Source organism: Eublepharis macularius, chromosome 4 (genome assembly GCF_028583425.1).
Source record: "Eublepharis macularius isolate TG4126 chromosome 4, MPM_Emac_v1.0, whole genome shotgun sequence".
Lineage (NCBI taxonomy): Eukaryota > Metazoa > Chordata > Lepidosauria > Squamata > Eublepharidae > Eublepharis > Eublepharis macularius.
In genome coordinates this window covers 81,551,779-81,567,641 of record NC_072793.1, presented here as the reverse complement: position 1 = coordinate 81,567,641, position 15,863 = coordinate 81,551,779, and the positions used below count along the sequence as shown (strand labels likewise).

At 45.5% G+C, this 15,863-nt stretch overlaps 1 protein-coding gene across 1 annotated transcript in view; it reads left to right on the top strand.

The window, feature by feature from the left end:
* Positions 1-15,863, top strand: part of CAMK2A (calcium/calmodulin dependent protein kinase II alpha) — a 179,236-nt gene that overhangs the window by 112,014 nt on the left and 51,359 nt on the right. The window contains exon 7 of the mRNA XM_054975219.1: positions 1,415-1,517. Within this exon, the coding sequence (XP_054831194.1) occupies positions 1,415-1,517 (103 nt within the window). The remainder of the gene's footprint in view (positions 1-1,414; positions 1,518-15,863) is intronic.

The following is a 15,863-nucleotide window of genomic DNA, read 5'->3' as shown; positions in this document are numbered from 1 at the left end:
CCTGCCATCAGAATTTTGTCCTGGCTCAGGCACTAGCTGAAGGGAAACACTTATAAGGGTTAAACTATCCAGGCGCATTAGGGTTTTTTGCATTATTCAAAGCCTCTATGGATAACCTGGCTTGAGAGCTATTAATAGGCCTATAAATTGATTGTCTTTGGAAAGCTGATATAGAATAGAAGACAAGAGCAGAATAGAAAAAAACAGAATTGCTGGGTTTCCTGAGTAATCTCGTGTGTAGGGGGGTGGGTATACAAAAGAGAAAATATGGGGCACAACTCTGGGTGACATATCTTCTCCTTACATAAACTGAGGAGGCTCAGGTATCCACCCAACAACTAAAAATGGAGTGAGTTGGTTCAGATTATTACACAGATATGATCCCATGATTTACCAGGATCCACAGCAATAGATCAGGACAGTAATAAAAAATAAGTAGGCAATGTGCATTTTTTTTCACAAGCAGCACTGCCTACAACATCCATAATTGGTATCCAAGTGTCCCATTAATAAGACTTTCATTCAACTCCCCTCCCCCTGATTTAACTGATAATAAATTTACTTCCTCTCCTTACAAATTATATGTTACTCTACAAAAGGGAAGGGGGGACTTGTTCATAATCACTCGCAATTTGTCTGATCATATGCAGAAGTGGAGTAAGCAGAGATAGAAATCTCCACAACCATGTATGTCCATAGCAATAGGTCTCCATAACTATGTATGTCCATAGCAATAAATAAATGAGCAAACAAGCAGACAAGCAAGCAAGCAAACAAACAATAACAATAATAATATTGTATAGCACTGAAGCTTTGTGCATAGTTTGTTGGAATTTCAGTATCTTGAGACTCAGAATTTCACAGGGGCAAAAAAATAAAACACAAGCAGCTTTCTAACCTTTATGTCTATAGCAAGAAAATGTGCAGCTGGTACCTTTAAAAACTTATAAGAAGGATAAGCTTTCAATGGTGATGAGAGCTTCATCCATCTTGACTTTTCTCCAGGTTCCATTCTATGAATCCTTCTGCCCTATTTCTTGCTTACTATTCTATCAATACCCCACTTGGTGATCAAGACTTCCTCAAATATTCTATTTTGCTTAAATGAATTGTGTAAAATGAAATACATTTGCTTAATTAGATATTGGACTTTGTCACTGCAGAAATTAACACTTGCTTCAGTGTGTGTTAAAAGGGAAAGCATGATGCTAAACTCTTGTTTCGATTGATAACCCTAGCATGTCTGTGTGAGTGAAATTATTCTAAGGCAGAACAAGAACTTGTATTCACAATTCTCAGAGTTGCAGCCTCTGTTTCTGTCTTGATCACTTACACAGGCCATTGCACTTAGTTTTCTTCACTTTCTCCTCTCCCTTTTGAATGCTGATTGGTCTCTGACTTTTCCCTCCTGTAGCCGGAGAACCTTCTACTGGCATCCAAACTGAAGGGAGCTGCTGTTAAACTGGCTGACTTTGGCCTTGCTATTGAAGTGGAAGGAGAGCAGCAGGCTTGGTTTGGTGAGTGGGGGAACTGTGCTTTGAGGTGATCACCTCAGCGACTTGTTTTTACCCATGTATGAGGATCTCATTGCTCTGAAGATCATGAATCTCAAGATCTTAAGACAAAGGATTCTCTGCATTTCTGGTACATTAGCTGAACACCAGCACATGGAAATAGAGTGCATAACGCAGAGGAAGAATTAAAATATGGACCAGTCTGAAGAAAACCAAACCCCTCTTTTATTTTATTCTTAATTGTCCCCAGGAAAGGCCAATATTTGGTTACAGTCCTAAATTTGTTATAGTTGACAATTTTTAGCTTCATAGCTTCAGGTGTTGTCTGCTTTATAATTTTACTGTGAAAGATGTATCTTTCAAATGGTCTATTTTAGCCATATGAAAGATACATCTGATCTAGCTATCTACACAGTGTTGATGAAAATATGAATTCAAAAACCTTCCTACCTACCATACTTCAAAAATGTCTTTTTAGATTACTACTACCCATTGGTAGACTTTCTTACTCCCTTGGTACTTAATTGATACAAACGTGTGCATACGCACACAAACCGTTTCTGCTATTCCTAGTTCAAAATGTGAAGTTAGCATACAAAGAAAAGAAAGTATTTTATTTTTATTTATATTGTGCCTAATTGCACAATCTTACAGAGCTGATGTATGAGTCCTTTGAAAATAAGGGAGCAAATGCAGAAAACCAGAGGTACAATTCAAGCCAGTAGTACAATTCAAAAGAGATTTAAATGTGACCAAGTCATGCTTACATATCATTGGTGCTCACACATGCTGATACAGTGTTATTGCACTTCTAAGCGTATTAGTACACTATAATCAGTGCACTACAACCACACTATGTAAAATATGTGGATATGGTGAAGAAAATGTAATGGTTCCTCATTATATCTAGTCAAGAAGACACATGTATTCTAGATGGCTGTCCATGTGAATGTGGCCCACTTTGCATTCTGGTCCAGATTCACTCTGGGCCTGGGTGTAACGAACAAACGTTCTTCCCACTAACTCTTATTTAAAAAGAACTGCTGGTCTATGTTTTATGACACCCAGTGGTGAAGAGACTTCTGTGCAGGTTTAGAAGAAACACTGAGATCTGGATGTAACTCTACTTAGAATGGCTCTGTTAAAAATTCATAGTAATGTTAGGCATGTAGAATAACCCCAGATACTAGAAGGCCAGCTGGCCTACGCAAAGGTGTAAGTGTAACCTTTATTGTATGGGTTCTATGGGGCTAATTTAAGAAGGAAACTTTCACACAATTTTAAGTTAATAAAAATGTTCTTTTTCACCAAACGTTTTAACAATTAGAACAATACAACTATTTTTTCTTTTTTTAACCAAACTCATAAGTGCTACAAAAACAGAAACTTTCAGCAAACAATGTATTTGAAAACCACTCAAGGTAAGCAAGTTCAATTTGTTGGATCTCAGCAAGTGATGGAGTCCTTTGCCACAATCCTTCCAATTATGAAGCAACTGGAATCCAGGCTTCTGTCCTCTTCTTGGAGAATTACAACCCTGCAAAAACAATACAATCCCAGTAACAACACCAATCAAACATAACATACCACTTTTAGTCACTATTGTTCACATATAACATTTCTGATTACCTTATTCAAGGTGATAATTAATTGTTATCAAGCTCCCCAGCAACCAGCTTCTTCCTCACCTACTGACTCTGCCCTCCTGGGCTAAACCAATTAGCTCATAGGAGTTACATAAGCAGACAGGAGCTTGAGCCTTCAACCACTTCTTCCCTTGTGGGGTCTTTATCCATAATCCTCCTTGCATGGGACAGAGGCTAGGAGGATCCTCCTCCTCCAATCAAGTTGCCACCATTACTCTCTTTCTGTTCTCTCTGGGTTGCTAGTTTGGAGACAAGAGCAGACCCAGCTGTGTCCTCTTTGGCACTGTGCTGAGGGAACTTAAATAGCTCCTCACAGCCCAAGCAATCCCCTTCCCTAGTATTTGTTCCTATGGGAATAGTCATTCTCTTTTTTTTTTAAATAAAATTTTTATTGGAATTAGAATCATTTGATTTCACATTACAATCAATTCCCGTTTCCCAATTTCTAACCCCCTCCCTTTCCCCCCTTTTTTGTAGACTTCCAACAGTTTTCCAACCCTTTGTCCCTTTTCCCTTACTCATATTAAATTCATCTATCTAACAAACATATACTTTCCCTTTAATCTAAGCAATAATTCTTTAACTATTTTTAACACTCTGTACCCTATCTTTAAGTCCCTTCTTCCGTATTAGACAAACAATTTGTCCCTTTTTCCATAATTTCATAATTTCCTGATTTCAAATATTTCACATTCATATAAGTCAACCGATTTAACTTATATTATGTATATTACTTTTTCTACATATCTTGTCTTCATTCTACTTTAGTTATATTTAATTATATTATTGATTTCCTCTTTCTTTAATTATACATCTATATAACTATCGTCAAAAGTTATCAATCAATTTGATCCATATGTTTCTTCAGGTAGACTTATTCAGTTTAACATGTTACACGTTTATACCAGAAACAATATTAATTAGTCGGTCCTTATAGTTAGTTATTTTCTATCCATATTCTATATATTTTTCTATATATAACAATCTAACAAGATAACTGCTTAGACATTTTCATTTCTCTCTCTACCCTCCGGTAAAGTCACCCCCCTCTACATTTTGTCATGTTTCAATAGTTCTCAAACTGCCACAGTTCTCCTCCCACCTCCCATTTCTTCAACACATATTGCTTCAGCTTCTCCCAGTCTGTGTTGAACTGTCCTGGGTCCAGATTTCTCAATTTTCTTGTCGTTTTGTCAATTTCGGCCATATACAGCAATTTGTAAGTCCAATCCTCAATAGTTGGCACTTCTTGTACTTTCCATTTTTGCGCATACAAAAGTCTGGCCGCTGCTGTCATGTAAAATAGCAATGTTCTATATTGGGCTGGAATGTTCTCCATTCCCAAGTTCAGTAGCAGGAGTTCTGGGTTCTTATTGATTTGAAATTGTAGAATCTCACTTATTACTTTTATTATTTCTCCCCAGTACTGCCTAGCTACCTCACACGACCACCACATATGGTACAGAGAGCCCTCATGTTTTTTACATTTCCAGCATTTATTAGAAGTGTTCGAATTCCCTAGCGCAATCTTCTTTGGTGTCATGTACCAACGATAGATCATTTTATAAATGTTCTCTTTAATATTAGTACACGTTGTAGTCTTCATTGTGTTTTTCCACAAGTGTTCCCATGCCTCCATTGTTATTTCTTTGTTAAAATTTATGGCCCACTTCACCATTTGTACTTTAACTATTTCATCTTCAGTATACCATTTCAACAGTACTTGGTATACCTTGGAAATTTCCTTCTTATCCTCTTTTAAAAGTGTCTGCTCTAGTTCCGAATTCTCTGTTCTTATGCCTCCCTTTGCACAGTCCGAGTTGTAGAGATCTCTGATCTGCCTATACTGAAACCAGTCATAGTTGGGTGATAACTCGTCCTGTGTCTTTATTTTAAGTTTAAAAGATTCTATTCGGGTTATCTCCTTATATGTTAAACACTGTTGCTCAGTATCGACAGCTCTCGGATCTATTACTTCATATGGAACCACCCACATGGGGGTTCCTTCTTGTAGAAAGTCTCTGTACTTCTTCCAAGTTGCAAATAGGCTTTTCCGTATGTAATGATGTAAGAACATAGAGTTCACTTTCACTTTATCGTACCATAGGTATGCATGCCATCCGAATATTTTTTTATATCCCTCTAGGGCCAATAATTTCTTATTCTTCAGCGTCATCCAGTCTTTCAGCCACACTAGGCAGATTGCATCATAGTAGAGTCTTAGATTGGGCAGTTGCATTCCGCCTCTTTCCTTTGCATCTTGTAAAACTTTCATTTTCACTCGAGGCTTCTTGCCTGCCCAAACAAAGTCTGATATTTTCCTCTGCCATTTTTCAAACTGCTTAGAGTCTCGGATAATTGGTATTGTCTGTAACAAAAACATTACTCTTGGTAACACGTTCATCTTAACTGCTGCAATCCTTCCCAACCATGACAAATTCAATCTATTCCATTTGATCAAATCTTGCTCAATCTGAGTCCATAATTTTTCGTAGTTATTTTTGAATAGATCTATATTCTTTGCAGTCAGTTCAACTCCCAAATATTTCACCTTAGTTGTTACTTCACAGTCCGTTATTTCCATTAACAGTTGTTGTTTTTGCTTAGTCATATTTTTGCATAATATCTTTGACTTCTTTTTGTTAATGTAAAACCCTGCCAAATCTCCGAACTCCTTGATCTTCTCTATCACTTTTGGCATATTCTCCATTGGGTCTTCCACAATTAACATTATATCGTCCGCAAATGCTCTGACCTTATAAGAAAAGTCTTTTATTTTTATTCCGCGGATTTCTTCATCTTGTCGTATTTGTATCATCAATATCTCCAATACCAAAATGAATAACAGCGGAGACAACGGGCAACCTTGTCTTGTTCCTTTACTTATAGTCAATTTCTTAGTAGTCTCGTAATTCACCACAATTGCTGCATTCTCGTCTCTGTAGATTTCTTTAACTGCTCTTATGAATCTTTCTCCCATTTGTAGCTTTTCCATAGTGGCAAACATAAAGTCCCAGTTCAAATTGTCAAACGCTTTTTCAGCATCAACAAAGAAGAAACCAACCTCTTTGTCACAACGCTTATCATAATACTCAATAGCATTGATCACTGTCCTTAAATTGTCTCTGATTTGTCTACCAGGTAAAAAACCTGCTTTTTCCTCCTCAATAACTTCCGAAAGCCATCCCTTCACTCTCTCTGCCAGTATCTTCGCAAAGATTTTATAGTCATTATTAAGTAAGGATATGGGTCTGTAATTTTTCACATTAGTCAGATCTTGGCCCTCTTTGGGGATCAATGAAATGTTAGCTTCCTTCCAGGTATCTGGAATCCGTTGATCCTTTAATACTCCATTGATCACTTCTTTTAGGAATGGTACCAGTTCGTTGGCCATTGTCTTATAAAATTTAGCTGTAAGTCCGTCTGGCCCTGGCGCCTTTCCCAAATTTGTTGATTGTATTGCCATTTTTATTTCCTCATCCGTTACTTCGTTGTTCAGTCTGTCTCTCCACGCTTCCGAGATTACTGGGAGCTTCATTTTCTCCAAGTATGTCGCTATTGATTCTTTATTCACCTCTTTCTTATTATACAATTTAGCATAAAATTTATAGAAGGCTCTACTAATGGATGTCTGTTCCAAATACATTTTGTTATCTTCACATATTTTATTTATTATTTTCTTTTCCTTTCTCTTTTTCAATTGCCATGCCAAATATTTCCCAGGTTTGTTTGCACCTTCAAACCCTTTTTGATTCAGTCTTTTAAGATTCCACTCCAATTCTTTATTATTCATTGCTGTCAGCTGTTCTTGTAATATTTTAATGTCCTGATAAATTTTCTTTTTCCCTGGTCTCTTCTTTAACTGTATTTCTTTGGCTTTTATTTTCTCCATAATCTCCTGTCTCTTCTCCTCTTTCTTTTTTCTGACTCTTCCATTTAAGTCCATTAGTATGCCCCTAATTACCGCCTTGTAAGTGTCCCAAACCTTGTTGGTTGGTACTTCTTTATTCATGTTGTATTATATGAAGAACTTTGTCTCTCTTCTCAGCATCTCCATATTCTCTCCCTCTTGAAGTAAGTCCTCGTTTATTCTCCATCCTTTCCTTTTGCTCCTTCTCCCCAATTTCCACATAATTGGATTATGATCCGAGCCTACCATCGGCATTATTTCCACTTCCTTAGTCCATAACGCTAAGTCTTTTGAGGCCCAGATCATATCAATTCTTGATAGTGTAGAGTGTCTTGCGGAGTAGAACGTAAATTGTCTGCTTTTCGAGTTTTGTCTTCTCCATACATCTTCTAAGGTTTCCTGTTGTATCAATTCAAAAAACAACTTTGGTAGCAGTCCTCTCTTCTTTTGTGCAGTTGATGATTTTTTGTCTAAATCCAAATTTGTCACTCCATTGAAGTCTCCAGCAAGTATTATCTGGTCATATGAAACTTCATCTAGTTGCTTCCTTAAATCCTCAAAGAAGCTTTCTTTTGCTCCATTAGGTGCATAAATTCCAACTACCAGCACTCTCTTTGAATTCCATACGCATTCCACTGCTATAAATCTGGCTTCCACATCTTTCATTACAAACTTTGGCTGCAGCTCCTCTTTAATATAAAGCACTACTCCTCTTTTTTTCTTATTAGAGGCCGCTGCAAAATCATTGCCCAATTTTTTTATTTTAGATACTTTACATCTTGTTTTCGAATATGGGTCTCTTGCAAACATACAATATCACATTTTTGTTTTAATAGCCAGTGAAAGATGCTTTTTCTCTTATTCGGTGAATTAAGTCCATTTACATTCCAAGATAAAACTTTACACTCCATAATCATAATCTTGTTGCTGGTAAGTCCTTTTCATTGTCTCTTATGAATCGCTCCATCTCTCGTTCAGATCTGATGCGTTTTTTGGCCCCTCCAAATTCAAAGGACACTCCTTCTGGTAATTCCCATCTGTACCTAATTTTCATGTCCTTCAAAATCTGAATTAGCGCCTTATATTTTTTCTGGTCCAATAACACCGATCTGGGTAATTCCTTCATAATGATAATCGTCTTGCCGTCAATCTCCAATGGATCTTGAAACTGTTTAGTCACAATCTTCTCTTTCATATTTCGGGTCGTGAATTGCACAATCACATCTCTTGGTAATTTCCTCTGGGTCGCAATTCTTGAATTTACACGATATACCACGTCCAGGATAGCCACAACTTCCTCCTCCTCCTTCCCCAGGTATTCAGCTAACACCTCCGTCATCTGTTCTTGCGCTGTCTTTCCTTCCACTTCCGGCAAGCCGCGAAATCTTAACTGCTTCTCCATATGTTTACTTTCCGCAACCGCCATTCTCCCCCTCATCAGCCTCATCTCTGTTTGTTGCGTGTCAGCTAGATTCTCCACCGCGCCTTCTACTACTTTAACTCTCTGCTGTGTTCCTTGCAGTTCATTTTGCATTGTTTCCATACCTTTCTTTACTTCTGACAGCTCACTTTTCACTGTCTGTTTAACCTCTTTGATCAGCTCCGGTTTCATGTCCTTAAGTTCTTTAATCACTTCTAAGAGTTTTTTGTCTAGGTTCTCTATTGCCGATTGCCACTCTTTTTTCGACATCGTGGGGCTTGCCTTAGCTCGCTCCCACGAGTCCGCCCTCTTCCTTAACTCCGTGGCGTAAAACTTAGTGTCTTTTTAATTTTTAATTTAAATGTCCCAGTCTTTTTGCAAAGAAAAAACTTTTAGAAAATCCAAAATGTCGGGCATCTTTTCTCTATGGTTCTTCTATGGTTTTTGTAATCCAAAATGGCTTACTTCCTCTTCCGCTGAAGCCGCGGCTTTTCCCCTTTCAAAGATGGCGATTCCCTTCTTCCTGCCCTCCGGCAGGGGCCGCTTCTCTCCAGCAACTCTATTGTTATTACGTACTTCCTGTCTCCCGACTTCCCGCAGTAGCTCTCGCGATGGTAAAATTTTCTCACAGCTCCATAACCGCAAGTATTCAAAACAATAATCCAAATTCTTTAATAACTTCTTTAAACTTAGTCTTTTTTCTATTTCGACTCTTGCCGAGTCTTCTCCTCCTTATAGTTAGCCTGTTGCAGTTTTAAAATCTACTTTTAATCTTCTTTACTTTTAACAATCTGTCCCGTATCAGAAGATAGTGATCTTTACCTTCCCATTCACTTTCCGTGGGTTGTAATCACTGTTTCAATCTTCGTTTCTCCTCTACTCCTCTTTCCCCTATTGAAGCTTGGGTACGTAGGTCTTATGCCAACCGCATTGGCCCCGAAACTGCTGCAGAGATCATAGCCGACCTGTCACAGGGTGGGACCTCAAGGGTCGTGAGGGGGCCCGTCGCGTAGAGCCCCCCCTCGCCCGAGATCAACGCGCCCTGAGGTCTTGAGCGTTCTTTGCCTGCTCTCCGCCTGAGAGCAGTCGGCCGCGGGCTATTTTGCCCCCGCCGGCCGCTTAAAACGGCAGTCCAGTCAGCTCCGCAGTTGGAGCTGCGTCAGACCTCCATGAATCCCAAACCGGAAGCCCCCGGAATAGCCATTCTCATGGGATCTCCCTCCTCCCTCCTTGTTGGGACTGGGTATTCACCTGCACCACCCTCTTGTGGTGTGCAGGGTGTGGGAGCCCTGCTGCTTCTGGCTCCTTTGGATCACTATTGGGCCTAGAGGTGTGGGCCCCTTCAGTTAGTGAGACCACAGTGGGAGGCTTTGAGCTGCCAGTGGGCTTTTCACCCAGCTCTTGGGCACCTTGCAGACTACCCCACTGGCTCTGGACAGTTTCATACTTTGTAGTTGTAGAACTATCATGTTACTGAATGTATCTTGTCCGTTCTCTGTGGCATGCAATAGTTCATGCAAAAGATATGAGAATTGGGAATAGTTAAATTTACAAAGCATTCTAGATCCAGTCATTCAATTGTGGCCTAAACAATTCACTCACCTTCATTTAGATAATGTAGAGCTCTCCCCAACTTAATAAGCTTATGGTAGCTAATATAAACAATATTGAATGTCTCTTTAGCTTTATTTTGCCTAGTGTGTGGGGCTTTTCACTAAATCTTAACTCAGAAAACCCTACTTGGATGCCAGCTGTGGTTCAATTAAATCCTGATAACTTGCAGTTACAAATGCAAGTTAATTAGGTCAACATGACACGTTGCTATTGTATTTTTGAACTATTGACAGGCTGTTAAGGGAACAGTTTGTACTTTTTCAAGCCATAACTATACTTTGCTGGTTTATATTAAAAAAGGAACACTGCTCAGTTGCCAAGCACAGGTGTTTAGAGGTGAAAGGTCACCATTCAGATCTCATCTCCAGCAAAATGGATCTGGAGTACATTCAAACATTTATTTATTTTCTATATTCATTTCATTTGTATCTAGCTCTTCTTCCAAGGATCTCAGGACAGCATACAGTATGTCATCTAATTTTATCCATACCACACCTTAGTGAAGTAGGTTAGTTTGAGTGTGACCAGCCCAAGATCAATACTGAAGGGTAGACATGGGCACAAACCCAAAAAATTTAATGAACCAGCGGTTCGTGGTTCGGTGCCGATGACGATCCCGAAGTCGTGAACTGCAATGAACATTTTCTGTTGCCGAACCGGTTTGCGGTTTGCAGTTCGTTGGGTACAGGACGGCCCCCATGGCACTTAGAGAGCCCATATTCCCGGGGAGTGTTTTGCAGGCTCTCCTACAGCCATCACCCAAGTTTGGACAAGATTGCAAAAGGGATCTTGGAGTCATACCCTCTCCAATCCAAGGCCCCCAGGAAACTCCCACTCAACACAATTAGAGCCAGCAGTTGACGTTGGCCCAGTTTACAGAAAGTGGGTGTTGATAGCAGCCTCTGGGCCTGGTGGGCACAGGGACGCAGCGATGAGCCACCTCCCCTTTAGGGGGCGGGGGTCTGGCTGCTCGCCGGTGACCCCCCCCCATGTGCCTGCCTGCCAGGCCAAAGTAGAGTGTGCTGGTATTCCCGGCGTGGGTGAGAGAGGACATGTCATTTGGACGGGGGCCTGATCCCCCAGCAAGCAAGGGTCCTCAACCGAGGGTCCCACTGAGGAACAGTGTGGCAGCAGCTGACAGCACTCACCTTCCTGCCTTGCCGGAAAGGACAGGAGGGAGAGGAGATGTCATTTGGAGAGGAAGTGGGAATATCCACCAACAGCCGCGAGGCCTCCTTCGAAGCTCCCACTAAGCTACTCTGTGGCGGCAGCCAACAGTACCCACCTTCCTGCCTTGCCAGAAAGGACAGGAGGGAGAGATGTCGATTGGAGGGGTCGGAGTGCTCCAGAGAGAGACAGGTCGAAAGAGGGTCTGTGAAGTTGGAAAATCCCAACAGCCGCAAGGCCTCCTGCAAGGATCCCACTGAGGAACTCTGCGGCAGCAGCCAGCATCAACCACCTTCTTGCCTTTGCGGAAAGGATGGAATAGGACAGGACCGGAGAGGTCATTGGGAGGAGACTGAGTGTTCTGGAGAGGGCAAGGTGAGAAGAGGGACCGTGTACTTGTGTGGGAGAGGAGGGCCGAGCCCGAGGCTTCCTGGCTGTATTGCACAGCAGGAGCGGGACGGAGGTACCCCACATCCACCCTGAAGGAGTGCGCAGACTGCTGTGGCAGGGGCTTGTCCGCTCCCCCTGTGTCACAGTGGAGGCTTTCGCCAGCATCACTCACCTTCCTGACTTCGCAGAAAGGACATGACTGGTCGTGGCGGCATTACCCATTCCCCCCTGCCCAGAGGGGACCACCGCTGCTGTTGGCAGGGGCCACCATGACGTGCAATTTTATGCACAACAGCAGTTGATCTGTCCCTTGTGGCCCAAAGCCGAAGCATCATACAGCACCCACCATACAGCCTTCATGGAAAGGGTGTGAGGGTGAGAGACCCATTCCCCCCTGCTCAGAGGGGGCAGCAGGTGCCCATGGAAAGTGGGGGTACCGTGCGGTGCCACATTAACACCAGCAATAGCAGCAGAGCTGGTCCTCGTGGCAGAAAGTGGCATCAGCTCGCAGCACCACACCTTCCGGCCTTTGCAGAAAGGACATGACTGGTCGTAGTGGCATTACCAATTCACCCCTGGCCAGAGGGGACAGCCACTGCTGTTGGCAAGGGACACCGTGACATACAATCTTATGTGCAACAGAAGTTGATCTGTCCCTCGTGGCCCAAAGCTGAAGCATCATACAGCACCCACCATCCAGCCTTTATGGAAAGGGTGTGAGGGCGAGGGACCCATTCCCCCCTGCTCAGAGGGGGCAGCAGGTGCCCACGGAAAGGGGGGGTACTGTGCAGCACCACACTAACACCAGCAACAGCTCCACACTAACACCAGCACGAGCTGCCCCTCGTCCCCAAAAGCAGCAGCAGCAGACCTCAACTACCTTCCTGCCTTCAAGGAAAGGACACGTGACTGGTCGTGGGTCCCATTCCCCCCATGCACAGAGAGGACAGCAGGTGCACATGGATAGGGGTGCACCGTGCAGCTCAAACCTGTCAAGCTCAGCAAAAGCTTCTGAGCTGACCCTCGGGGTCCAAAGCGGCGGCAGCAGACAGCACCCACCTTCCTGCCTTCATGGAAAGGGTGGGAGGGACCTATTCCTCCCTGCTCAGAGGGGACACCAGGTGCCATGGAAGGGAGGGTACAGTACGGTGCCACTCTCACATCGGCAACTGTAGCAGAGCTGTTCCTCGTGACCAAAAGCAGCATCAGCTGGCAGCACCGCACCTTCCTGCCTTTGCGGAAAGGATGGGATGGGAAAGACAGGAGAGGTTGGGAGGCATCTGAGCAGATCCAGAGAGGGAGAGGTGTGAAGAGGGAACGGGAACTTGTCTGGGAGAGGAGGGCAAAGGGTCACCAGTCATGGAAGCAGCCCCGAGAACTGAGGGAGGCTTGAGCCCGCTGTGGACGAGCTGGGCTGGCTACAACCCCAGGGTGGCTCAGAGCCCAGGTAGGTCCAGGTCCACGGGAGGGTGCCCCAGTAGGTTGAGGTTGACCTTGATGAATGTCAACATGTCCACCAGGTCCGGGTGCAGACGTGCGTGGCGGGGACGGAGGAGGTCTCCCAGGTGGGAGAACACCTGGGAGACTCTGCACGCTGGTGGGAGGGCAGGACAGGATGATGGTGGCGATGATGGACAGGTCCGGCCATCGGTCAGATTTCCTTGCCCAATACTGCAACGGGTTGGCATGGGGGGGCTCGATGGGCTCAGAAAGGTACTCGCGCACCATGGCTCCCGTTGAGTCCTCCACTGAGAGGGACGCGCCCGCCATGCAGCAGCCAACCATGCAGCCCACCGACGAGGCCCAGAGACCGAATGTGGCTGTTGGGAGGGTCTCCGGAATACACCCTGAGCAAGAAGCCTTGCCCTGAGGGTGCGGCTGGTGGGAGCGGAAGGTTCAGGCAGACCGCCCTGGGGGAAGTTGTTTGATCGGGGTCGGGGGTGGCTCCACTGAAAAGGGCAAGGTTGCATTCTTTCCTGGCATGGCTCTCTTCCCACCTCCTCCACCGCCTGCCCCTCGCTGCTGCCCGGTTCCTTCTCTCCTGCCCTCTGTCTCTGGAAACGGAGCACTGCTCTGCGGAGCTTCTTTTTCCAGTGCTGCATCTGACCTGCCTGCGTGGCGATGCTGCCTTTGATGTGGGGGTCACAGAGGGAGGCCAGTTGGTATGGCGCCTCGTGGCTTAGAGGATGCAGGCATTCAGCAATGCAGGCCTGGATCCTCCGGACAAAGTCCTGGACCCTGGGGAGCAGCTCTTGCCCTTGCTGGAGCTCCTGGGCCAGAAACTGGTCGAGGCTGTGGATCAGAGGGAGGACCTGATCCAGGCTGGCCTGGTAGGAGCACAAGAGCTCAGTGGCATCCTTGAAGGGTTTCAGGATCCAGGACATCTGGGCAAGGACTCTCCAGTCCATGGAGCTGATGCTCCTCTCCCCTCCTCAGAACATCTGAAGATGTCTTGCAATGCGCCCTTCTGCTCCACCAGACGACATATCATGTCGTAGGTGGAGTTCCAGCGGGTGGGCAGGTCCTGGAAGAGTTTGTGCTCAGGGTCCCCTCCCTCCTCCTGCCTCTGGAACAGCTCGCGGGAAGAGTTTATGCTGTGGGAGAAGTGGGAAGCGATGCGACAGCAGCTGTCCAAGATTGTGCGTCCACAAGGTTCCCTCATCCCAGCTGTCCCTCGTCTTGCTCCCCAGCCCGAGCACATCCCACATCATGAGGTGCAGCTTGTGCGCCATGCACACCAGGTCTGGGAGGGATGCCTCTTTCAGGGCTGCCAACATGTTGGCTCCTGCGTCTGTCACCATGAAGCCACGGACAAACCCTTCCACCCCAGATGTCCACTCCCTCAGAGCCGCCTTTACGGTGGCAGTGATGTTCTTCCCAGTGTGGACCTCGTCCATCCCCCGGGTCTGAAGAAGAACCACCCTGTAGCCCCAGGTCATGCAGGGCACCTTTTTATGGCTGCCAGATCTTGGCCTGGAGAGGCGGAGGTCCTCTGGTTGCCACCAGTGGGCGGTGATGGCAAGGTACCCGTGATCGCAGCCGCTCCACAGATCAGCCGTGAAGTGCACTATTCTGCCTTGGGTGGCTGACAGGTCTCTGTGCACCATGTCTCACACTGCCTCATACAGGGCGGGCATGACTCGATGCCCAATGGTGTGCCGTGATGTCATGGAGAACCATGGGGCAAAGTGCTGGAGCAGCAGTTGGAAGCCCACACCCTCCACGACTGATGGGGGAAGCCTTGCAGGGCAATCTTCTGCACCACCACATGAATGCCCGCCTCCTGAGCCCTTGACCTCACCTTTTTCAGCAGAGCCAGCCCCGACCCCTAGGGCGGCTTGCCTGACCCTTCCACTCCCACCAGCCGCACCCTCAGGGCAACGCTTCTTGCTCAGGGTGCATTCCAGAGACCCTCCCATCGATCCCGGATCAGACGAGCTGGTGGCCCTCGGTCTCTCCCCGATGGATGTTATGCTGGCCAAGGATGGAAACCACAGGCTCAGGCAGTGCCTCTTCAGGTGCCGAGTCAGGGCCATCGATGACAGGTGCTTCAGGTCATTGCCCCTGCGCACCAGGCCCTCACACACACAGCACCGCACCACACGGGGGTCAGTAGGAAGGGATTGAAAGTGCCTCCAAACATTGAGGTTGAACTGTGGCCCACTAACGGTTCCAGGGGAGGGAGGATGAAGGGTTGCTGCTGGATGTGCCATGGAGCTGGCAATGGAAGACGGAGTGATGGGTGGACTACAGGCAGGGACAGCACCACCGGTAGTTTGGGATGGGGATGGGCTGGATATTTCCTCGAACCCCAACCATTACTTCAAGGATCCCTCGGCCTCCTCCTCCCCCCAAATTTTCAGGAGTTCATCTTCCACCGCCAGCAAGAGCTCTTTGGCCTCCTCCACAGCTTCAACTGGTGATTTTTGGAGAGCGGGAGTCTCTGCTGCTCCAGAGTCCTGCACAGCACTGTTTCCCGTGCTGCAACCGGGACAATCTCTGCACTTCTCCCCACGACCACTCTTGTCCCCCACCCGAAGCCTCATAGTGCCAGCAAACAACAATTGAGGAGAAGAAAGGAGATGACACTGTGAACCCTCAGCCGAGGTGCCCACCTAGCTTGGCCCCAGGGCCTGGCAGCAGCCGTGGAACCAGAGGGAAGGAGGGACTAGAGCCCTAGCCCACCACTCCCACAGACCTGA